Source organism: Homarus americanus, unplaced genomic scaffold, assembly GCF_018991925.1.
Source record: "Homarus americanus isolate GMGI-L3 unplaced genomic scaffold, GMGI_Hamer_2.0 scaffold33468, whole genome shotgun sequence".
NCBI lineage: Eukaryota > Metazoa > Arthropoda > Malacostraca > Decapoda > Nephropidae > Homarus > Homarus americanus.
This window is the reverse complement of record NW_024714177.1, coordinates 3,321,275-3,348,487: the sequence shown is the minus strand read 5'-3', so window position 1 is coordinate 3,348,487 and position 27,213 is coordinate 3,321,275. Positions and strand designations below refer to the sequence as shown.

The following is a 27,213-nucleotide window of genomic DNA, read 5'->3' as shown; positions in this document are numbered from 1 at the left end:
ACCAGTCAACTTGTTTGGCAATATACTGTATTGTGTATATTAGTTACCCAATCCCAGCTTGGCTATAAAATGGGATTTTAGGGTCAATCTTTCATTTAAGTCAGGAGAAAATTTTAGTAATGAAAGGTATATAAAGAGAGAATCATTGGTGTGGGAGGTCAAGTAAACAATAGAAGAAGTTGTATGCTCAATACTGATTATATTTTTTTATTCTAGGCTGATTTGCTTCAGTTCTTTCATAATAGTCTAAGTGTGAGAATTGGGGGATAAGCTTGGAAAGGCAAGTGACCTTTGGTTTTTCAAGAAATTGGGGATGACAATTTTTATTGTTTTTCTTATTAACCAATAAGATTACAGTACAGTATAGTCTTTCTAAATACTGTAATGTTAAGAATGTACAAGAGGATTAAAACTTTTGGTTCAGGAAATGTGAATGATATATATATATATATATATATATATATATATATATATATATATATATATATATATATATATATATATATATATATATATATATATATATATATATATATATATATATATATATATATATGCAAGTAAATCACTGTAGGTGCGCGTGATCTAGGTATATGCTGATAACCACAAGGAAAGAAGAAAAACACGAAGTTCCCAAGCGCTTTCGTGTAATTCACATCTACATACATACATACATACATACAGTGGAGTCTGCATTTACGCGGTCAATTGAACAAGTGGAGGCCCGCGTAAAACGAGAAATGCGTAAATGAAATAACAGAACATATGGGATTAATTGAAATAGAGACTGGGCCGCCCCCCAAATTCCAATTTTTCCGACACAATACGTTCCTTGTAGTAAAAATAACATCTTAATTTTATGATGGTATGCACACACAATTAATAATTAAGAGAAATATCAATAATATTAGGTTTTTTAACACTTACGTTAGTAGAAAAGCTGGGTCGGCACACGTGGATGGCGGCTGGTTCCGAGGCAGAGGGCAGATTAGTTGCCCTCCGGCGAATCACTTTCACTACTCGCAGAGGTTTGCCGGGCATCTCAGACAAACCTCTCAAAGTCCATATCCTCACTGTCAATATCACTATCACTGACTTGGGCTGGCTGTGGTTGTGGTGGGTTGTGGGCGAGGAAGTCCTCAATACTACGTTGACGACTAGCATTGATGTTGTCGAGGTAGATCTGGATATACGGCTCCATAACTTTCGTCAGATGGTTATTAGACACTTCATACCAATGCTTGTCTGGGGTCATTGTCAAGGATGAGCTTAAGTTTCTCCCCAACTCGATGATTTCCTTCACATTATCATGGCTTGATCCAGGTAATTCAATGTTTTTCTCTGGTGGTGGGGGTCCCGCGGAAGCCATTGTGAGTTGTGAGGGGAATAGCGGGCACAAGAGAGAACTGTATACGCGGACTGAGAACAATGAGACAGGCCCTGCTAGGTCAGTGACTTCTACCCTCTGGTGGCAGGGCACGTCATGTTACATTAGACCAATCACAGCTAGCGGCGGAGGGAGGTAAGGATGCGTGGCCCAATCACAGTCCGATACGTCATATGACGTCAGCGATAACGTATGAGCGGCCTAATGCGCACCACTCACCGCGCCGCTTCCCGCGTATGGTCAAGAATGGACCGCGTGGGTAAAAAATGGCCCGGCGGTCTGGACCTCTCCAGCCGCTCGCCGCGTAAATAACCAAATTTACCACGTAATTAAAGCATTTTCATTCTGGCAAGGCACTGCGTTAAATGACCAAACGCTTAAACAAAAGCCGCGTAAATGCAGACTATACTCTGTGTGTTTATACAGTATATATATAGTGTGTGTGTATATATATATATATATATATATATATATATATATATATATATATATATATATATATATATATATATATATATATATATATATATATATATATATATATATATATTATTTATTTATTTTTTAGATTTCTTATTCTCATAAATTATGAAAGCCGTAGTAGAGCAAAGTGTGTATTCACACTTTTGATAGCAGGAGGGAGAGATAGGTAAAGAGAGCGGCATGGTTTAGGTGTGTTGTGGTTGTTGCAGGGCGTGGGTGGTGATGGTGAGGACAACTTGGATTCTCATCGACCTTGGCTGAGCAGCAGAAGTGGCGAAACCAGGATTCACTCAGTTGGAAGGGCAAACTCTGTCTGTGGTGCTCTAAACTTGGAAAAACAGAATTTGCTGTTGGCTATACATGCAGTAGCTGGAGGTCTTATGACAGGGAGGCAAGCAGCAAAGGCCTTCAGTGTGCCTCGCACTACTCTCCGTAGGTGGATGACACAGAACCGTCGCCTTTATCCGTGCCCTCATTGTTCCTATCGTGCTACAGAGCGATCACACCTAAAAAAACACCTTGCTAGCCGCCACCGTGACCTTGATAACCTTATTCCTACTGTTAGTAGTTACCCTGAGCAAAACATTTGCAAGTCCTCAAGCATATCTAATCTCCCAGACCAGCCCAAGTAACTTAAACCAGAGAACCAAAATGCCTAACAAGCATCAACCCCCTTCTTGGACTCTGGCATGAATGAATTAGACTAGAATATTCCAGACTTTGTTCATTATTTTGTTTTCAATAAACTGCTCAGGATGCATTACTAACAGATACAGTACCAATTTCAAAAGCAGTATTTTCATTTCACAAAGACATAACTCAAATGGACGTTGTCTTTGCTCTACTGTACTGTACAAATGTGATAACCTGAGGAAAGAACGAAAATACAGTATAGTTTCATGAAATATATTTAGCAGATGAATGTTGGTTGACCTCGCCAATTTCCACAAATGTAAAAGTCTTGATTATACATCTGGTGTAAATTAGACTTAAAATAAAAAGTTAGTTTGAACAGTTCTGAATGTTAGATACTGTACAGGCATAAAGTAAATGGGTTGTTATATTCTAAACCGAGGGGGATCCCGGTTACAGTATTCGTGTCCACCCCCATTTTTTGTTTCAGATAGTTGTCGCTCATCACTTGGAAACCACTGTTATTCATCATTCATGTCCTGCTTATTCATTGTTAGGGCTACTTGTCGGGGTGAAGTAATATGTCATTACAGATAAATTCAGGCAAAATAAAATATCATTACCTGACATAAAAGGAGATACATATATATTTGTTTACATTTTAATATCCTTGGGAATGAATAAAGGGACAATTAGCCGAGGAAAGTTTTTAGTAATACAGTTTTTATTGGCTCCAACCACCATTGCTCCTCTCTTTACATCTGGGATGTTTTGTTGTTTCCTTTGAGTTTTTTTTTTTTAACAGATGATGACTAATGTTTTGAGTTATGATGGTTCATTTTATGAACTTAGTGTATGATTCCACCAGTTATTCCTGGCAGTTGCTGATCTATGCACCATAAGCATTAATATCTGTAACTTTAGTCTTTTGGCGCTCACATAAACAAGTGAAGATGGCATCGCTGGGAGTCAACACACCAATAGATTTGTGTTCAGGATGAAAATAATAGGAAAAGCTAAAGTAGAAAAGTTGAAATTCCTCTTCTTGAGAATTTTGTCTTAAAGTTGCTCCATCTCACGACTTGATCATCAAGACTACAGTATTAACTCTACAGTGTGGGGTATGAGATGTTTGGTTCACACTCAGGATGGGATGGAGAAAGGAAACTCACAATGTGCTCTCTGTATACATGTTGTATTGGATGTACAATAAGGCTTGGTGCTGGGAAGGCAGCATGGTTACAAGCGTTGAGTAGAGAGAGCTGGTTGGTGAGGGTGCTCAGAGGAGGACCAGCTTGTGGGTCGCCATGTTCGCCGGCGGGAGCGAGGGCCGCCAGGCAGGAATAGAGGAGGAGGTGTTGCTTGAAGACTGGCTGTAGGTAGAAAGAGGTAGGTCACCACGAGGTCAGGTCTTATATAGCGGAGGTAGGCGTGGCTTAATAGTTGACCTCCGTGATGTATGGCGGTGCTGGTTGCTGACCTAGAATCGAGGTGTGGCTGGATTCGTGGGTCGGCTCGTCAGCGACAAACAGCGTTTGTAGGGGAGGAATCCACTACAACAGTACTAGTTATGGGGAAATACCCTGCTGTTAGTCGGTTCAGTATTCGTCCCTATTTTTTTTAGTACATAATACCGATGAATAATGGGGGATCTTGGAACAAAATAAAGGGAATGGGGAGTAAATACAAGTACTCCCCTGTACAGTGCTGTGCTGTACTGTACTGTGTGTGTGTGTGTGTAACTGTGATGACTGTCTCTGTCGACCAATCATTTTGGACTGTTTGAAATTTACCAGTTCATTATTTTTTAACCGAACATTGCCTGCAAAGGATAGCAAGTGAGATCAATAATATACATATGCTTATTTTGTAGAACTTTTGATCCCATAATTTATAGAATGATTAGCAGTTTGACGTGGCGAAGAGTGGTGAAAAATAAAGGTTTTGGGTGGTTGTTTTTCCTTAAAGTGTTTATCGGTCTGGAAGACTCCATGTGAAGTCTACAGTGATAAAATGTAGAAATGTGTTTGAACAAAAAAAATATCAAAGGAGTGTAATGGATATATATATATATATATCGATAAAATCACACGGGAAAATGGAAACAACTGAGTACCTTAGCTTTCGTCTTTATTCAAGACATCTTCAGAGGCAACTGGATTACATGGACAGAGAGAGGCTTAAATATACAGGGTGACCTTAAAAACATGTGGTCAGGTCATAATGATGTCATCTACTAATCCCCACACCAACACACACATAGAGGAGCTTAAGAGAAGGGGGTGACGTGACTATTCAGGTCAGGTCAAAAATTTTTGGCATTGTAAGTAAAGAATAAAATATATAACAATAAGTGTAACGGGGGCACTGCGAAATAAAAAAGTTGCCAACTAGGATTTTCGCCGAGCCCACATAGGCGCCATTTAAAAATTTAAATTGCGCTCAGCTCTTTAGACAACCTAAGGCTTAGATCACGTTAGATCGCTGTCACGTACGCCCTCTGCTCATCATCTTCGAATTTTATTTAGTAAATCGTCCTTGATATGTGTTGCAAAATGACTGAAAAGTGCCCACTAGTATGAGTGTAGTACAGTACTTGTTTGTAACTAAACGTAACATAGATCTAACGGTAGAACAACAAATGAAAGTAATTAAACAGTTCGAAGAGGAAAAACAATAGTCAAGCTCCCACGTGAACACGGTCTTGCTGCCTTAACTACATTGGATTGTGGAGAACCTGTCTCGTAGAAAGGAACGTGTGGCTTTACTGTCTACTGTGATAACGAAGCAGCGAACACGTGTTACCCGTACATGTGGCATGGAAAACAAAGTGTGTATGATCAAATCGGCACCAGGATTTAAGGTAATTGGAATTACTATACGTACCGGTACACTAGTTTTGTAAATACTGTACTGCTGGTGTATTTAATTTACTATGCATCTATTGCTTTCCTGTGCTTCTATTGCTACTTTTGGTAAAGTTGGAGCAGACGGCTAACATCAAAATTTGTTCAGGTAATTACTGTATTCGTTTTTCGCCCGTTCCCCTCTTATGATTATGATTTTTTATATATATATATATATTTTTTTTTTGGGTGTTTTAGTCAAATGTGACCATTTCTTGTGCGGTTGAGTGGTTATTTTTCTTCTAGAAAACAGACTGTATTATTGCTTTTAATTGCCCCACACTTTTTATTCTAATATACCTGTTAGGTTGGGTGGGGCAATTAAAATCAAATTCTTCAAATCGACAAACCCAAAACTACCAATTTACAAAAAATAAAGGCCATATTTGACTAAAATACACCAGAAAAACAATTTATTTTATCAAAAGAGGGTAACTTAACCTAACATTACCTTTGCTGACCGAATTGCTGCTAACCTTGACCACATTGTCGCTAACCTGGACTAAAGGTAACCATATAATACTATAACTTACCTAATGAATCAACAGGCTCCATGATTTTTCAAAATGTCAGGCTTGCTGTAGGCAATGACTGATACAAAACTTTTGAAATGTACTACTATTGAGCATGTGGTCTACCCACTCTGGTGGACCACTAAATCACCTTGGTGCAATTAAAAAAATAACTTTTAGGATAGTCAGAAACACAAGAAGAGGAATTGGTGAAAGACGAATATTAACCATTGTTCAATTTCGTTAATTTTTTCTACATGTTATTTGGATGATAGTAAGAAATGAAAATGATACAACAATTCACAGAACCTAACCTTACCTACCTACCTAACCAAAGAAACCTACTTAACCTAACCTAACTTCTTACCCTGGCATATTATGCAAAAAGAACGGTAAATTTTTTTGTGGCCACCAACTGAATATCTTGAATTTTATCTTTGCAATCAATAGTTTAGATAATTCTGTGACATCTTTCTTCTCTGACGTTTCCCTCTCAAATTACTTTAAAGTGACCTCCTGGTTTATACTGTGTAAGCCATTTTCAAGGGAATTGTCATAGAAGAAAAGTGTTTGAGAATTACCTGAACTATTGCTTGCAACTATAAAATTCTCGAGATTTGGTTGGTGGCAACTTATCCACTACTAACGAAAGAACTTATTTTGATATCTGGTACCAATGAAAGCAACTTTCTTGAAGCGGCATGGTGTAATTTTATTTTATTATTATTACCCTTTTTTGGTGGACGTGAGAGTACAATCAGTTGTTGCACTGAAACACACATTTCTTCTTCACTGTTAGTTCTCTGCCACATTTTGAACATTTGCACGTCATTCCAACTAGTTGATGTTGACAAATGAACTCTTGGATACTGTCTGCATCCTCCACAAGCACTGATAACTTGGGATACAGTAAATACAGTACAGTATCTCCAAAAAAATATAACAAAAAAACTTTTGCTAAAAAGCTAAAAGGCCTAGAATATTGATACAGTATATGATTACCGGTAATAGATGCAACAATTAACACCCCTGATAATCAAGAAAATTAAAGCCTTCTTTGTTAAAAAAAAAGACACAAAACTACTGTAATTGCTTTTCCTTAAGTTCTATTTATATTTCTTCATCTGAAGAATGAACAACTTCGGTCGTAACTGGCACATCACTAAGACTACAGTGCTGTATAATTTTTTATATGCTCTGTAGGTTTCCAGTTAAAGCAATGTGTATTTCTACCATTTTCCTTTGATAGGATAGTACCGTATCATTAAATACCTGTAATATTTCATTTTCACCCTATACTATCTAACTAACTTTGACTTCGCAATAAGCTACAGTAGTTCTGTGGTGAGATTTCAGGAGGCTTTTATTGGGATTGTCCCGCAAGAATGAAGGACCTCACAATAACAGTAGAGTACTATAAAAATAAACATTGTTGCCACATAAGCGGGCAACTGTAGTTGTCACTTGCAACCTTCATTTTATATTTTATATTCAACAAATGGACAAGTGAGATGAGAATTAACAGCCGAGACTAAAATTTATCAAATTTAAAATTCCCCTTTGCACAATGTTGATGAGTAAATTCTATCAGAAGATAGGGCATCTTGTACCAAAATGTATGGTACTGTACCGATTTTCATCAAAATGTACTAAAAATTCCAAAGGCGTATCATGTACAGTACCAGTACCATAAATTTAAAAAAAGTGCCAAAATGGAACATTGTACCCCTCTTTGATTCGCCACCCTAAATTGGAGTGTAGTGATTCATATTCAGCAACATTGTTTTATTTCTCTGCTTTTTTTAAAAGGTGTGTTACTTGTAACATAGATGATTGTGATAAGATGGTTCACATGGATTTTTAGAAGGTCGATGGTAAATCTGGCCAGTGTGATAGCACCTTTAGTGAAGGAGTGGGGTGGATTTGGTGTTACTAGGAGAAAGTGAGAAACTTTGAAGAAGAGACAGACAAACAGATTAGAAACAAAAAGGAAAGTGCTTCCAAATAATTGATCCACATAATGCCTAAAGGTGTATAAAATACAGTACTGTACTACTAATATTGTATATAAGTTTGACTGTACTGTGCCATTCAAAATGGGAACATTATCCCTCACTTGTGTACCAGTACAGAGTCTAGTACTGTACAGGGGGTTATTTAGAACAAAAATCATAGTGCAGTACTGTATTGCCTTTATTTTTATTTGCACCACTGCTGCCAGTTGGTTTTATCAAACACACACATTTTTGCCCCCCAGGCCCCGATGTGGGTCAGTGACCTGTGCCCGGGTGGGCTAATCCCTGGGAAAAAAAAAGAAGAGAAACTAACTGCTACAGTAATCTGAAGCAAATGTTTGTAAATTTTAGTTTATTTAATAAAAAGATATCCGTAAAGCAATCATCGTCGTCATGTTGTTGCCATCAGAAATATTGAATTAGAGTACTGGTAGATCTTAATGCCATTGTGATTAAGATTTTTATTGTATTTATTAATGTGGGTATCCATGGATTGTTTCATCGTTTTTTCTTTCTTTTCTTTATATATACAGAACTACGTACAGTATCTCATTCATCATTCTCGTAAATTGTTTGGTAAAATGTAGCTACTGTGCTGTATTGTTTCTCTACATAATTTTTTTTCATAATTTATGCATAGTATTATTGTTTTTTATTATTTATGCAGTAATATATATATATATATATATATATATATATAGTATATATATATATATATATATATATATATATATATATATATATATATATATATATATATATATATATATATATATATATATATATATATATATATATATATATACTGTACTGTACTGTATGTGTGTATGTACTGTACATTCAGTATTTAATTCTGCTGGATTAGGTAATGCAGAAATTGTTTAGACTTAATGAGTAGAGTTATTGTTCTACAGGTAATAAGGACACCAGAAATCAGCAATACAGTGACCCCTCCATTAACGAACTCAATCCGTTCCAGAAGGTCGTTCGTTAACCGAAACCATTGTTTCAATGGGTTTTTGGGTAATTGGTTCCAGCTCACCGAAAATTTCCTAAATTCAACAAAAATGGTTGAAAAGTTCACTTACTTTGAGGTGTGTATGTAGAAGGCTCCTGGATGATGATGATGATGATGATGGGAATTAGAATGGGGGTGGAGGAGAAGGAAGAAGAAAAGGCATTGGGGTGGAAGAGAAGTCACCCCATGGCACCATTTCATCCATAAAATTTTAGTTCTCTTGGTGTATTTCAAGATTATTTTCTTTATATCAACACGGCACTGCATTATATATTGTCAATATGTAAAATATATTTCAAAATGACCAATAATTTGCTTGGAAACACAGAAAAAAAGCATTTAGTTGAAGAGAGTCTCAAGCAAGATGTTACCTCCAGTGAAAACAGAGAGAGACTAACTCCTGTTTGCTGTGTTAAGAGGCTGGATGCCGCACATTAAACTAGTCACTTTACCTTCAATTATATTCAATAATTGTTAAAATGACTAAAAAATTGAATATTAAACTTTTAAAATTATTGAATAGTATAAACTTCTTGATATTTACTAAAATAGTAAGGAATTTAAGCCCTAGAACCGATTAATGTATTGGCGGACTGATACTAAAGCTGGTTGCCCGGTCAGTGCAAGCGAAAACATGTTGAGGTCGGTTCGTAAGAACTTCGTTAACCGAATTTTTTTTCGTTAACCGAATTGAAGATCCTTATGGAAGGCAGTTCGTTAATCGAAATTACGTTAACCGAGGTGTTCGTTAAACGAGGGGTCACTGTACAGTGTTTACTGGTGTATGGGTTTGTCGTAGTGTTATACAATTAACATACTTTGTAATAAATGATCAGTTTGTTAATAGTGAATGTTAAAACTCGGTCACAAATACAGTACAGCACACTGATTTTGGCTCATTTGAAAATTGTTTTTAAGTTGTATAGCTACTGTACGTATTTGAGTCATAATATTATATCATGGTCAGGTTAAGGTACTTTACTACTGAGAATTGAAATGTTAGGTTAATTTGTTTGATATTTCAAATTGGCTTGCTCTATTGGTGTGGTCTTTGCACTGCTCTGTATGAAAAGATATTGATTTGCAAAGCATAGTTGAGGTACAGCCCACCAATTTTTTCAGCCATAAAACACTGGCACTCTCATTTGAATCCACATGATTTGGTAGTACAGTAGCACAGTATTATCATATGGTCAGAATCGCTTCTGGAGGTGAATATACCTTTGGAGTTATAGCTATAGCTGCTCTAGGAAACCATTTTAATTAAGTTTCAGGAGTCTCTACCAGATATCCTTCCCAGGGCCTTGTGTTACAGAAGCTCTTGAGATAACTATAATCATTTAATAAATACCGGTACCTGTACTGTAGTTAAGATTGATCAGTTGTGCTTAAGAATTTGATCCATTATATATGAATTGTTGTTTGTAACATTTCAATCAGCTTCCATTAATTTGAAATGTTGAATGAATAACAATAAAAATGAACGTCTTTAATAAAGTGAACATTGTACTGTATATGGGTCTCGTTTTTGTTTTATGCTCCATTTAATAGGCACATTAATTGCAGATGGTGTTGTATATTAATTTGTTTAAATAACACATTTTAAGTGTAAGCCAACCACAAACAGAGCTCTGAAAAATATTGCGATTACTAATACTCTAGCTGCTGTATTATATGTACTGTACTTTAAATCTGTTGAAATACAGTACTGTACCCTTATCTTGGTGTCAGTGAAACCTTAAACTGCATGAAGGTTTGATTCCATTACAAAAAAGAAAAGTGATAAAATAACTACAGGGACACTCGCTCTAAATAGTATCTTTACTGACTGGTCTGATGAATTTTGAAATGAACTCTGCGACTCCTGTTGTCTTGGTAGGCTTGTCAAATTCGTCGTCCGCTTTATCATATTGTCTCATACAAAATCTGAGAGATACTTTTTGGAATATGTTTTTAATACTGCAATGAACTAAACTGAATAATGACTCGGCAAAAGATGGTAACATCTTTTTTCTCCTTTGACTTACTTTAATCTGACTTACTGACTGACTCTGGTGTGGGTGCAAAAACTTCTACTCATTGACTTTTCTGATGGTGGTTGATCCTTTTCCATGGTACAGGAACCTATCTTGCTTCTGTAAGTGTTTATTCACCATATGTACAAATTGTATTAAAAAATGATGGGCATCAGTTGTGTGGCATGACCTCTTGTGCTGTAGTGATAGAAATTAAGACATGTAATAAATCAATAGCCACGTTTAGAAATTGTTGTTTGGTTTAGGGACTATCATGTGTGATTGTGAACCTGCATAAGTGTATTCTTTATCTAACACTACATTATCGGGCAATTTCTTTAGATTTCATAGTGGTTTAATATTGCAGGGGTTCAAATTTCAATAATTGATTTACCTAAAGTACATCTGCAAGTCTAGAAAGTGACTCAATAATCTTTTTGTGGGAATAGCTAATAGGAAGCCTTTATTTTCCAATTGTTACAATGCAGTACCTGGTTCAGTACAGTACTTGTATATGTTTTGCCTGAGACTCAGGGTGATATCGTTAAAGTCCACAGTTCAGTTGAAATTATGGAACATAGGTAAATACCATATGTTAACAAATTATAGTAAAGGTAAATTGATTGCAGTGTCCATACTTTGGTGATTTATAGTGTTAACCTACTTCCCTACTGGGTGTATGTACTTATTGGCATTCAGAACACCAACAAGTGCAGTGTACAAGAAACTGCTGTCTAATGTAGGAGGAGAGGACAGACATAGATTTAGTGAGGTCAAGCTGATGACATGAACATCTTGAGTAATAAGACTATCCTTTCCTAATTCAACCCCTTTCCCCTTATTAACAGACCAGGTGATAATCCTGAGGGTTCCATCCATCTGTATGACTTGGCCATCTGCTCAGTATTCATTTAGGAAATATATTTCAAAGTAATACAGTATACAGTACTGTACTGTACTGTACTATCTGTGAATACCCTTAATAGTAAATTCTGATCTTAAATGATAATTTTACAACCCTTTGATCTGGAGAGAGAGAGACTTGCCATTTTCATGATTGGATATTTTCCTCACTAAGATCTACAGTATGTGTGTACTGTATTAGAAGTGGTTGGGGGAGTTCATATCTGGAATGTGTGGTGTGTGTTTGTCCTTTTCTTCATGAATGATGCATTGTGTAAATGTTTTTAATTACACTGTAGTACTACTTCTGCAGTGTAGCTAGTACAGGTGGCATAGTTTTAGAGATGCTAAAAATATTCTTGGAAAAATTCAAAGTTATTAAAGTAGGCTTATCAGATGTTAACATTGAACACTAATGTTGACAATGAAGGAGTCGGAATCATATACAGTAGTGTGTAGCATGTAGCTCAGGTTTATTGCCTGCTGGTACGCACTTAGTGTTAGGTCCTCCATGAGAAATGTGATGTGACAGATAGACAGACAAGCACCCCAAAGATTATTTTGTGAAACTATTTGTTGAATGCTATATTAAAATTAGATGTTTTATCCATATTCAGTTTATTTTTGTTGCACTTCTCTGTGATAACAGTGGACTCCACAATTTTTAATACTGTATATGATATGGTAAGCACCACAAGTACAGCTGAAACTGACTGTAGCTAAGACACCTTAGACAGCCTTATGCATCTTACTGTTATACTTATCCTATGTTGTAATAGTTGTTGACCATTTACCATCATAAGTGTGACTCTCACAACATGCCCTAATGACTTGACCATGACCATTACACCCCCCATCTCCCCAATACTGGATGTATCTTCCCAAACCCTTGACTCCTTACCCGACTGACAAAGGACTTATTTTTTGTAGGGTTGGGAGCATGTGCGTCCAGGCGCCCTCATTCCTGTGGTGGAGCTGCGCCAGCCTGTTGCGGCAAGCACTCCCACCAGCCTCGCCTCACGCATCAATGGTAATTCCTCTATGGGTGCAGCTACGCCTGTAGGACCATCAAGCGGTGCATTTACGCCTTACTCTGCCTCCACAACCCCTCGTGGTAGCACCCCAGATTTGGGTCAAGTGGCACCAACTGACAAGCAGTCTTTCATGTGCCCCGTATGTGGCAAGCAGTTTGGTCAGCCTTACAATCTAAGACGACATCTTACCACTCACACAGGAGAACGACCCTACCGCTGTCCCCATTGCAACTATGCTGCCTCTCAGAATGTCCACCTTGAGAAACACATTCGACGAATCCACTTGAACAACGGCCAGAATCCAACAAGTCACTCAGTTGGCCCTGTGCACACCTGGACTGTTGAACCAATGGCCCTTACCCCTTAAGAGATTTTCTATTGTTATTTTTTTTCAGCTTAGTCCTAGATTCAAGACAAAATGAGAATTTCAGAATTTTCCTAATAACTTAAAGTCCAAATATCCTATAACCCTACATGACAAATGGCACCATAATGTGTATAGAAGTGAATATGCCAATACTCCCAGAAAATATACAAATGGTATGTTTATGATCAATACATTCCATGTAATCTATTGCTACAAACTCAATTTTGTATTACTGTACTTAGATTCCCAATTACAAATATTATTTCCACGTTCAGCTGAAATCATTTATGAATAGGGCTATGCTGGGTCTTGGTAGAGGGACTATACTGTACTTTAATGTCATTTCAACAGTTGTAAGATAAAAGATAGTTGGGCTTCTCAGAGGATAATGCTTTACTTACCATATTTACACAGAATTTAGCACAAGCTTTTCTCAGCACATATGGACTGAAAAGCTTGTATCAATTTGATACATTAAAACTTATGAGCCTTATTATAGCCTTACTATAGCTTTATTTTTTTTAAAGATAATTTTTTCTTTCATAATTAGAATTAATGAGAAAGGAAATAACCTCCTCTAATATAAAACTATATAGCAGATTGGATCTATTGAGTATTTTTGTACTGTATAGCTGTATCTAACAACGAATCATATAAAGAAAGTTTCAAGTTATTTTCATATTTAATCTTATTTATTTATTTTTAGTTGTAGGTACATTTTGGAAGTGGGTTTGGGTAATATTATACAAAGGATTAATTTATTTTTGCATGAAATATATTTAAGTTGTAATATACAGTATTTAGTATATTCTCACAGAATTCTTGATGCATTTATTGAGGAACACCAACCTGCATATATATAACACGGTCAGAGAAAATAACTAATTGCTCAATGACAAATCACAGTATAGAAATAATCCAAAGTATACTCCAGTCCCTCAATTAACATCATTGAGAATTTTGCTGTAGGTTAAGAAATATCTTATATAAAAGCTTGGATGCTCAAGTCTTGTGCATTCTGAATCAGTTTTTGTGGTTGACACTTGGTCATTGTCATCACAATCACGAGATTACAACTGCTTTTGTGGGAATACAGTATGCAGTACCTGTAAAAGGTTTTGGTGGGTACACCTTATGAAAGGACTTACCTGTTAGAGATTTAGAGCACATCCCTTTCTTATTTTATTAACAGTGCTGTGGTGGGGGCTAGAATGTACTTTGTAAGATTGTGCAGCTTTGTAATCAAGAGAAGTCTGTTGTGGCCATTACTGTGGCACATACATTTTTTGGTTTGTCTATAATGAATGTAGGTACAACCCTGTGCAGGTGTTGGCAGCTATTACAGGTTGACAATCCTTTATCCGAAATCCTTGGGGCCAGGGGAATTTCGGAATTTTTCGGTTTTCAGAATGGCTAGTTTTTTTTTTTTTTTTTTAGCTTACCGGGCATAGATCACTGACCCACATCAGGGCCTGATGGGCGAAAATATAATAAAAATTATAATAATAATAATAATAATAATAATAATAATAATAATAATAATAATAATTCATGGGTCTAGGTCGTGTTTCTCACTTTTGATCTTTTTTTCATTCTTGTATTTCTTTATTATTATTATTATGATTATTATTATTATTATTATTTTATTATTACAGTATTATTGTTAATATTAATAATTTTATTATTATATTTTATTATTCATTTTATTATTATTGTTATCATTATTATTTTATTTTGGTGTATTTTTATTAAAATTTTTATTTACTATGAATATTTATTGTTATTATAATTATTATTATTATTACATCTTCGCCCCCCAGGCCCTGATGTGGGTCAGTGATCTATGCCCGGGTAGGCTAATCCCTGTTTAAAAAAAAAAAAAAGGGGGACCCACAAAAAAACTTTTGGTTTTCGGAATTTCGGATAAAGGGTTGTGAACCTGTATCACAGAATTAAGAGATGGTGAGTAGTTGTTAGCAAAGTATTTTTGTATCAGAGTTTGTGATGGCCAGTCACTATTAATGATTACTGGTGAGAAGCGATCTGACTATAATTTATTTATACTTATAAGACAGAGTTATATAATTTTATGAATACTTTATATTAATATTGAGTGTTGAGAGCTCTGGTGATGGTATCATTGCCAACCTACTAGTAGACGGTTATGAGCACAGTTCTCAGGATGGTTGTATGAAATTGAAAGTTGGGTTCCCTGAGCTAGACAAACTCTGAGAGGATTGATATTAATGGCCTGTAAATGTTGGGAATTGACAGCCATGATCATCAGTCGTTCAACAGGAAGCTTACGTACACCTCGGTTGATTGACATTTAAATAAAATTGAGAAGAACTGTGTTCATTACTATATGCCAATAGGTTAGCTACTGTGCTAGACCCAGGGCACTGAGCACTGTGTTTAATACTAAGAGAAACACAATGTGGTGTTGTCTTTATTTGAGAGCTATTTTATGTTTTTTATGTTGTCTATTTTCCTGATCTCTGATGGAAGTTCTATCTCTCCTTGTATGTTTTTTTTTATTAATTAAAGAAATGTATCCCTTAATTTTTGCCATACTTTTTATATATATTTTTTTATTGAATTTTAAATTTCATTTCTCTAAAGAAATGTAATAATTAATAGATTGTAAATATTATATACAATGGGATTTAGATGTGACTCTCCATCACTGCCATTTTCGTATTATTTCTTTATAGTTTGAGATTTGAACTACTGTTCGTCAGTCTAATTCACCATTTCTGTTATTTTAGCCTCTAAATATCTCACCAGAGCAAGATGTAGCTCATTTGAAATATTTGATATACGGATTCGTATTTTTTGTTTCTTTTGGCAACTAAAAGAAAATTTTTACATTACCTAACATCAATGTGTTGTACTGTATTACACTTCATAAGTTGGGCAGTTCTTGCCCTGTGGTCATAGTTGTGAAGGGGAACATTTGTTGTGAGTTAAAGGACAATTTTGGTTAAGTTGATATATTAAGTTGTAATGATTTGGTGATAACTTGTCTCTTGTTGAGTTATGTGTAGTATGATACTCACAAATCACTAGGTTAAGTTTATATATGCAGTATATACATGAACAAAGAGAGAGAGGACTCTTTTGAATAAATATGGCTGTTTTTGTGCACTCTAAAGATTGAGGAATTTGGGGCTTGCAGTAGTGTACTGTTATGCTTGCTGAGATGTTATTACCCTCTGGATATAGAGAGAATTTAGAATAAGGATTTAATGCCATTACACCTTCTCAATTTTCAGCTAAGATTATTGATACAGTATACTGTACAAGTATGCATAGTAAAATAAGTGAAAACCCCGAATGAGACTATTCACAAATATAGACTAAGGGTCACCTGAAAATTAGGGGGTGGCCAGATAGTTTTGGCTGGTCTGTGGTTAAGTTTCGTATTGGTTAAGCTGGGGGCAAAACTTCCGGTTTGCACTTGGGGGTTAATCTTCAGGTGATCCATGAAAGCTAATATTGGGAATGGTTTCGTTAGTGGTCTTGGTCTCGACTACGTCACTGATATACAGTATATACTGTGTGTGTGTGTGTGTGTGTCCTGACTACCCGAGATGAGGTAGCTACTGCCATCAAAGCAGATGAAAAATAACAAATCCTAGCCGAAGTGTATATAAAGCAGGAGGCCCACTACTGACCAGCTGTCTCCACTCTCCTTGAGAATACTGTATATGCAGAATAGGAGGAAATCCCCCAATATCTATAAGAACGAGGGAGACCAGACAACTACTGTGGGATCTCACTACTGTCCATAGCTAGCAAGATTATTGCCCGAGTCCTCCTAAACAGACTTCTTTCAGAGGCAGAAAACTCCCTCCCAGAATCTCAGTGTGGCTTTCGATCATCATGTGGCACCACTACCATGATCTTTGCTGCCCATCAGTTACAGGAAAAGTGCAGAGAACAACTCCATGACTTGTGCATGGCCTTAATCAACCTTACTAATACCTTTGACTCAGTCAACAGGAAAGCCCTCTCGTTTAGGCAACTGGTTTTGGTTGCCTAACAACTCCACAATGCCATAAGTTGCAGTGTCCTGCATAATGGTACTCAGTCTGAGTACTTCCCCATCCAAATGGGGGTAGAACAAGATGTGTAGTGGCAGCAACTCTTTTCCATTTTCTTTGCTGCTTTCCTTACTCGTGCCAGTGCCAATCTAGCAAGTGGGGTGGACGTCCATTACCAGACAAAGGGACTCTTCAACATAAGATGACTTCAGGCTGGAACAAAGATGTCGGCTGCTTCCTTCACTGAACTTCATTATGAAGACAATTTCACCTTCGTTGATCACACTGAGTGTAACCTACAGGAGACTGAGAACACCTTCACAGGCACATATGCACACTTCGGCCTTGAGGTGAACATACATAAGACTCAGATTCTCTTCCAGGCTGCCCCTGGTTCAGCAACACTTCCATTGTCATCTAGGTTAACAGTACTACCCTCTCCACTCCCTTTCAGTGCCTTGATTTCCACTTGCCCACCACCATGGACATCAGTGAAGAGATCCAACATCTGATCACATGGCAGACTGCATATCTATGTCTTCAGCTGTAGGATCTGAAATTATCTACAACTCTACACGTATGTCGATCAGTGGTCCTCCCTACCCTGGTGTATGGCAGCAAGACATGGGTCACACAAAGGAGACATATCAAGGCACTTGAGAACTTTCACCAATGTTGTCTATGTTCTGTCTCTAAGTCTGCTGGGAAAACAAGAGAACAAATTCCATTATAGGAGCATTGAGGTTGACTTTATCCATGAACAACTACAGTACCGGACATTGTACTGACCATATTACCCGCATGGATGACAGTATAAGGCCAAAGCTGACGCAATGCAATTCTGACAGGCAAAAAAAAAGGGTATAAGGGTAGTTTTAAGAGAAACCTGAAAAAGTGCCAAATCGACCCCTTCACCTGGGAGACGATTACTCCACATTGCCACTTGGAGGAGCACCACACGAGAAGTTGACAATACCGTACAGTATTTTTTAGTTGGCTTGACTGCATACTGCATACAAATGACAGAGTTGGAAAGACACTGCCGCCCCCCCTCCTGCACTAGGTGAAGCCCTCTACATGTGGAACATCTACGGACAACCCTGCTGGTCCCATATCGGCCTCGTGAGCCGCCTCAGAAATAAAAAATGAAGGTTGACATCATCACAAAATATCTGCCAAACATCAGGTAATGATTTGGCTATTTTGAGTAAAAAAATGTTAAATCAACATGGTTCCAATTCTTGACTACTGTATTATGTAACTACCAGCTTAATGTACCATTTATTATTGAGGCTGATTAACATACAGTATTAAACATGATGGCGCTCCACTTCAATACGGTCGACAAGTCACAGAATACATGTACAGTACATGAAATGCTGCTATGGAAATCGTTTGATTGGTCGTGGGAGACCTCAGGCCTGGACCACCCTCCCCTTGAGAATTTTATATGGGAATACATGTAGGACCTGGTGTATTGAGAAATCAAACAAGGGATGAACTCTTGCAGCCTATCGTGGATAATGCTGCTCATGTAGGTAACTTCAAACAGCACCTAGCAAAAGTGACTTAGTAACTAATAAAATACAATAAATTTAAATGTAGCTATTAAGATATTCAAATAAGGTAGTTTTATTCAATCAATCATTTTCTCTGCATTTATGTGTGTCACGTTCATATCCACATTATGCCTATTACACCTACGGTAGGAGAGGCCAAGTGGAAAAGGCAATAGCTCCATAACGGTCGAGAATTGGAACCATGGTCATTAACATTTTAACTCAATAAGCCAATTGTACAGGACTGTACATTTAAAATTGTGATAATTGCAACATTGCAGCAAGTTCTATATCTTACTCATTTTCCTTGAGATTTGGATTGTTCTGTATAATCATATACTGTACATAAATGTAATTCATACCATATACAGTAGGAATAGCATCAGTAATGTAATGTATTCTAACCTCACCTTTCTTTGTATGGCTTAATCAAACAATTATCCCTGTGTGTGTGTGTGTGTGTGTGTGTGTGTGTGTGTGTGTGTGTGTGTGTGTGTGTGTGTGTGTGTGTGTGTGTGTGTGTGCAGGTAGCCACCTGGAAACAGAAATTTGTAAGATTCAAGCACTTTTGTAATTATTCACACCTTCAGGGAGTACTGTACAGTAGCAGTACAATGCTGCTTAACATGTGAATATAATACAGCACAGTACTGTTATAAAAAAAGCACTTGAATCATTTCGTGTGTATGTTTCCTGGTGGTTAATTGCCTATAAGATGAAACAATTTGTCATGTGTTCATATCAGCTGTTTATCTTTACATGTTATTTCAGTTTTTCCAGAACTTAATAGATGCTCAAACTTACATTACAGCAAGTCCACAATATTTTTCTGGCAATCTTATAATAATTTAATATGAACTGAATGATTAACAGGGGCCAAAAAGGGCTTCTATTACCTAGGTACTGTATGCATAAATGAACAAGTTTATTTTTAATATTTGTCCAAGACAGCAAGCTTTATGAAAATGATATTCCTCTCCTTTTTAACACCTTTGATACTGGTGGTAGCTTGAATCTTTAATGCCTAAGTACTTCCTGTTTACATAATAACAGTATAAATCATGAGTCTTGTTAGAAAGCATTTTCATACTCGTCACTCTTCTAGCCACTGTATGGGAACTTATATATTTTAATTGTTCCAGACTTTAAATTATGATTAAACTGTATGTACAGGTATTTTATGATATAGTATACCGTACCTGTCTTCGTCATACTTATGTTACATTCTTATAGAGATTTAAAATCCTATTTAATTGGGAGACAAAAATTATGGTACCAATACTTAAGACAGTTTTAATTTTGCATTCACTATACAGTATATAAAGTGTACATTTATTTCTAATTAGTTTTACATATTCCGGTGAGTATCATGTCCATGTGATTGTGCTAGTGTTGTACTTATATGATAAATTTTGTGCTTCCAATTCATTTTTACATGATATATCCATGTCTGAGGTTTTAAAATATTTCAAAACCTCAAGAAATAAAAATATGAGTGAAAATTTCAGTTTATGGTATGACACACCGGGAGGAATCCTGTAGTATAGTACAGTATAGTAATGCACAACGAATTACTAAAATTACTCTTATTAAAACAACTGTGATCTTTATGCCTTCCATGTGTATTTAAAATTGTGAATTAAGGCCTTGAATTTTATACCTGCTTAAAAAGATGATTCCATTTTCTACATACTTTTTGAAAGGGATAGTATTTTTGGTACTTTTGTAAAATGCTTTGTAGCTTTTCTAATAAAGATTAGCAATTAATGTGACTCTTATTTATGCCAAGTTATCAGTTGTACTGTTACAGTACTGAAGTTCCTTTTTAAAGCAACCAGTAGAATGAAGCAAATAATTATTTATTTAATGTATAGACTTAGTTAATTTCCTACAGGATATTTTTATGGAAATTAATTGCCCAATAATGCATGTACAGTACTGTAGATACAAATACAGTATGAAGCTTATGATTGATACAAATATTAAAGGGGAAATTTTCAGAGAACCTTAAATGCGAGATTCCTAAATGATCAACCAGATAAAACTTGAAAATTGTGAAAAATATCACTCCTTTCAAACTGCATTTTTTTTAAACTGGCTTTGGCACAAGCAAAATGCTTGAGAGAATTGTACTGTATATTGTTTTTATGATCTTTTGATACAACTCATACCCGGTACAGGTTTTGATATTTGCGATAAGGGTATATATACCTCGGGAAGATGTTCACAACAGAATGTCATTAAATATTAGAGACTTTGTGGATATTGTTTGTCATGAGACACTTTTTAGCTATACAGTACAGTTAGTCACAAAGTTGCAGTATTTGCTCATTACATTCAGTTTTTTTGAACTGATGTTTGCTTCTGAAAATTCCACATGCAGTACAGGACAGTACAGTACATCATTAATAAAGCAGATAACCTCTCATACATTTTTTCCACATGACTTTTGGGAACACCATAATTGTGTATGGGAATACGAGTATAGTACTAGACACTATTGAACACAATTTTCATTTTACTCTTAATAAATTGGGATTTTCTCTTTCATAACATCAATATTGTATACAGTCCCAGACTAAAATTTTATTTGAAAAGTTTTTAATCAGAAGTTATTTTGTGTGAAATTAATATTATTTGTTTAGTAGTTATTGCTTTTTCTTTATAATAGGTGTCTAAATGAATTACACATTTCATTTTCTCAAGGTGGCGGTTATAAGGTAAATAGTGTTATATTATCAGGTATGCTACTTTAATTACTCAGCAGATCAGTTCAACAGTTAAAGTAAAATTATTCATGAATATATCCTTACCTCAGTCTCCTAACAATTTTGCTTGACATTTGTAAACAGTGTCATATAAATATCGAGATGATGTGACAGAAGGTTTTGAAATGAGTTCTCTCGTGCACAAATGGGCTATGCAATTAGCCAAATTGTGGTCAGAACTTGTCTAGAAATGTTGTTGATGTATACCCTACTGGCAAAGCTTGTACAGTACTATGTTGAAATTTTAATCTGCTGAGTAAACAAAATATTTGGACATTGTTTTAATCAGCATGTGCAGTATGTTATGTGCATGTGTTTGTTCTTGTTTGTAAAAAAAAAAAAGCTTAGTGTATTAAACAGTGCATGTCTTCTTCAGTTACTAAGTTTTTATAATTTTGCAGAATGAATCAGTTCCCAGAATTTGTTTTCTTACGATTGGTTGCATATACAGTAAATGAAAAGTAATGTTGGTAGTTTTATTTATTGTTTGTTTCCCGGGTAGAATTGTTGTGCAGATGACAGCTTGATGTAATACAGAATTAGTACTCTGGATTGTTATGTACGATTGATTTATTGTGAATTTATTGCAGTGCTTCAATTTGCATGCCGTAGAGCTTGGAAATTTACAGCGAGTAGTACATTACCGTACTATACAAAATCTTAGTTCACTTTATTGCTTTTGATTTTGACATCCCTCTTAAGCCTTGGTGTATTGAAATGCATATTTTAGCTTGATATTAATCAAAACCTTATTATGGTTTGTCTTGCTCTATATTTTTGTCTTGTGTTTTATTTTAATTTGGATTTGTTCTTGTAACATATACAAAAGAATTTGCAGATAAATTTAGTCTGTTAATTTTAATTATAGAATGATAAGAAAATAGTTGACTTTTTTTTCTTAGGTAAAGTAAAAGCATCTGATTGTAATGCGAGTCATTCTTAAATTACTCAAATTTTAAATTTGTGGTGTAAATTAATAAAAAAAATGTCAGATTACCAAATTTTTGCTGTTTAAATTTCTAATGAGGTTTCAATTTCTGTATTTATTAATGCCAGTATTAACCTCAGGAGGAGGATGATGGTGACCCAGCCAGCAGCAGTAGTGATGGTGTTCGTGTGCCAATGATATCCGTACCTTCTTCCCTTGGCAGTCCAAATGGCCCACCGTTACTCACCCCAATTTCCCAGGTGAGGTCTATGTTAAAATTTTATGTAGAAGGTGACAACAATAGTGCTATCTTCTTATTTTTAATTCTAGTTATAGATGATTATTTTTAGATAAAAATCATAATATACAGGATACAGTACTGCATACTGTACAGAACTGTATATGGGTATTCATAAAAGAAATGCTGTACTGTACCTACATTACCTTAGTTTGTAGGTTGATAGAATAACTTTTTTAATACTTGTCTCTATTTCACAAGTTATTCAGATGTTTACCTCCCAGTAGGAAATTCTTTTGCCAAAGATGGTGATCTCAGAGTCTTCCTCAGATATTTTGGTAATTTATATGTGTTAAATAATTTAAGAATATTTTTGTTACTTGCACAAGATTCCCATGTAAGGTCAGCAAGGGCCCTTTATTTGAAGTGGGTACAGTTTGCTTATACTGTACCTTTCCTGAGAAATGAGAATGTGTAATCAGGATGAATGTTGCCTCAATAAATATACAGTATACAAACTGGAATCTAAAGGATACAGTATATAGTAATGAGGAAAATACAGATAGGCGTGAGTAAGGGGAAAAGGTTATAATGGTAAAGAAATCTCTGAAGAGAGAATTAGAGAATTATTTGTAAAATTTGATAGTATTTATAGGTACAGTATATACATTACAGGTACCTGTAATATAAATTGTAATTTTCATTTAAAATCAATGTGCAGACATGAATGAACCTAAAGGATAATGTTCATTGAGCTAAAATGAAACATTACAGTCTGATATTAAAAGAATCAAAATGGTGAGTTATACTTTTAAAGCACTGAAGACAGCTAACCTAAATTAATGTAAGACAGTTAAAGAGTTGGATAATGAAGGCAGGGCCTATAGGAATGTGTACTACAACATAGAGAAGAATGTTTGTATATTAAATAAAATTGCAATGAGTGTAATGTAACTGAGTGAAGCATAGAAGTTTATAGAATGTCAATGGAGGAAGTACTGTAGTGGTGTAATAAAATGAGCAAGGAGAGGCAAGAGAATTTATAGAACAAAGGATGCATACAGTATGTGGTAGAGCATAAATTAAATATATGCACATTAATATGGGACTGAAACAAGAGAATTGTACAGCATTTAAGGTTAGCTGGTAGTAGTACATGCACCAACAAATTGCTAAAAAGTTGAACTAGAGTTTTTAGAATACAGTAAACTGATTTCATTAAGGAAGGGTATAATGACTGATGATACAGTACTGTATTAATAAAAATTTATATTTATTCAATTTGACCAAGGAGAGGTGACAAAGGCATCATATGTTTATTTCCAGTAGGGTTCTTTAGTTTAAATGTTAGAAGCATCAGGTGTTACAAGGTAGTCACCCATCCAAGTACTAACCAGACCCTATGTTGATTAACCTCAGTAACTGGACGATAAGCGATGTTTTCAATGTGAAAAAGTGTTGTGATATGCAAATAAAAGAAAAGGAGTTTATTGGATTTGTGCATGTTGAATAAAATCTACTTCATTGATGCTTTGACAATTTTTACCAATTTGTTCCTGTTGATGTGTAAGCTGTTTTGGGAGATCTGAGATATTTGTCCATGTCCCAACTGGTAATTATCCCTTAAAAAGACACACACATCATGGCAGCTCTGATCACATTTATAATTGTTGAGTCAATCTGCCATTTTGGATTTTATCACTGGTTGACTGCCTCAGAGAGTAGATATCTTTATATAAGTTCTGTCTACCAATGTTGAGCTAAGTGTCATGCCCTAATTTGTTTGCACTTTTAAGATTAGGTAGTGAATTTTATGGTTCTAGTTGTAAGTGTTGTAATTCAGGTCAGACTAACATTTTACCTTTCTATAAGTCCGGGTCAGTGTGCCAGCAAGTGGGCTGGCCTTAGCACAAGGGTCTGTTACCTGCTTTGCATTGATAAAGCAGTACAGTACCTCAGACACCCACCAAGTGACTGGCATCTGTAGTAACAGAAGAAAAATTTTCTTATTTCATGGTCCCAAAAAGAAGGTAACTTTTTAGGAAGCTTTTGGTTGTAATGTTATTTAAGAACTTAATTCAGGTATTTAATCTTGGCTGTTTTCTGTTAGGTATGCCTTTCATGTCTTAAAAGCCTTGCAAAGTTGTAGAATTTTCCTGATTTAAAAGAAATGTATGAAAATTGATGAAATTATCATTATGATACATGTTGCATTAGTCCAGCAGCATTTCCCAGCCCTGTGTGTACAACACTAGGATGGCTCTGCTTTTAGGCTTTTCCCTTCCTTGACCGATGCATTAGTATAGGAAGAGAGAATTAACTTGGACAATTTTCTGTCTACAGTAGGATTCTTTCCAATCCCTAGACAACAATGGATGCCAAGTGTGGGTCCTGATAAGTTATAGTTATTGGTGATAATTTGGAATACTGTACTGTACTTCATATTATGAAGAGCAGGTTCTCTGTGGAACATTGAGGTTTCTGTAGTAGTTAAGAACTCTATTAACTTCCTGGTAATTGTGACCATTTATTTTGCTAAGATGTTGGTGCCAGGATAGGATTTTTTTTTTTCCAGGCTCAGGTGATGGTGTTTTTTTTTTTTTATCACGGAATTGCCCCATTGTAAGACTTACGGGCGATATGGATTGCTCACCGACACCCAGTCTCTTTTATCACCAGTTCCTCGGGAAGGTTCACAAACAAATGTGATCAGTTGTTTTTCTGTTCCTCCAGTTCCTATTGTTGTTGTTACAATGTTATTACTTTAAGTGTGTAACAAGGTTAGTAAAACACTAGTCCAACAACATTAAAAATTGTGAGATATAACTTTGTTTCCAGTTGCTAACATACTAAGAATTGATCTCCTATCATGTTTTGGCTTTGGCCACAGACTATTTGGTAACTTTCTCCAACCTCTAGTCAGATGCTATAGTAAGTTGTGATCTTCCTATTTTCTGGATCTCACATGTCCATGTCTGTTATTATATTACTGTAGATTAGTTACTTGTTTTATTTTTGTGTGCCAGTCCACATAGTACTGAGTTAGCTATTCTTGAAGACAGTTTCATGTGATCAAAGGGGGTCCCATGTACAGCTTGGTTAGCCTGTCAATTGGTCCAGCCATGCTCAGAGTATATTATCAGCCTTTTGGTTCCCATGTTCTTTAAGTAAACTTTTACTTATTGTTGTTGTTATTATTATGTGTGATATATATATCATAGGAGCACTGTTTACTGGTTGCTCATATTTTCGGAGGGTCCAGGGAATCCAAAGACTTGTACAGTACATTACTGTACATGAGAAATAGGGATTTACTTGAACAGTTGAGAACTCCTTGATGTGTTGATAGTGCCACCACCTTTCCAGTTGATGTTAAACTAGAATAGTGAATTGATCCTAAAAAAAGAATATGGGTGTTTCTTGCTAGTTTTTAATCCATGATAAAAAAAATTAGTAAGAATGAAAAAAATCTCGTCTGTCCTGATAATTTCAAAAAGTTCAAGATGAGACTCGACAATCATGGTCAAACTGGACTGTTGTCCCATGATCCTGGCCAACCTGGGATGCATCCCCCACGGTCATTGCCAAACTAGGATGTTTCCCCATGTTCATATCCAAACTGGGATGTGACCCCAAGATCATGGCTAAGCTGGGATGTGTTCCTTTAATCATGGCTAAACAATGATGTGATTCCATAATCATGGCCAAGCAATATCCAGTATCAATTTGTTTATAAACCTCATATTGCCATATATATGCATAGAAAATTTACTAAATAATTAAACTTAAAATACTAGCCTGAGTATGGTAGCAAGGAAATTTTGAAAACCACTAGCTAAGAGTTACCAGTGTCTTTCCAACCAGCCTGACTTTTAGCCATTTCTTTGGTATATGATAATGAATCTACAGTATTTAAAAAAAGTTAAACTTTACTCATTTACAGGCTCGGCAGTGTCAGCTTTGTCTTGTTACTCTTGCAAATGCAAACCTCCTCCGCCGCCATGTAGAGGATCACCATTTCCACATACGCAAGTATGACTGTGTTCATTGTGGAAAAAAGTTCAAGAGGAAAGAACACAAAGAAAGACACGAGCGAATTCATACTGGTGAAAAACCATTTGTGTGTCATATCTGTAATGCCAGGTAGGTAGTTCTGTTACTTATTTATTATGTTTAGTTTACATTATTAGATGTTGTTCACTAAAGACTCATCAGAGATTTTAATAATGCAAGCTATTTATTATTTGTATTTATCATATTTTGCTTAATACAGTACAGTATTAACCTTTGTCATGCCAGCCCAGCCTGCATCACAAGAGCACAGAATAACGAAGGATTACAGCTTATACCCTTTAAATCATTCTTAAACGAACATATAATTTGACCCTAGCTTTTGAGAAG

General features: G+C 35.7%; 1 protein-coding gene across 5 annotated transcripts in view; it reads left to right on the top strand.

Moving 5' to 3' along the window:
• The window catches only part of LOC121876999 (protein tramtrack, alpha isoform-like), a 125,732-nt gene that overhangs the window by 90,412 nt on the left and 8,107 nt on the right, over nucleotides 1-27,213 (top strand). For 3 of the 5 annotated variants that reach the window (XM_042382588.1, XM_042382596.1, XM_042382604.1), the window contains exons 5-6: nucleotides 22,715-22,834; nucleotides 26,756-26,955. In XM_042382588.1, the coding sequence (XP_042238522.1) occupies nucleotides 22,715-22,834; nucleotides 26,756-26,955 (320 nt within the window). Of the gene's footprint in view, nucleotides 1-12,802; nucleotides 14,703-22,714; nucleotides 22,835-26,755; nucleotides 26,956-27,213 lie in introns of those variants that run through there. The other 2 variants (XM_042382613.1, XM_042382638.1) reach the window with 2 other exon arrangements.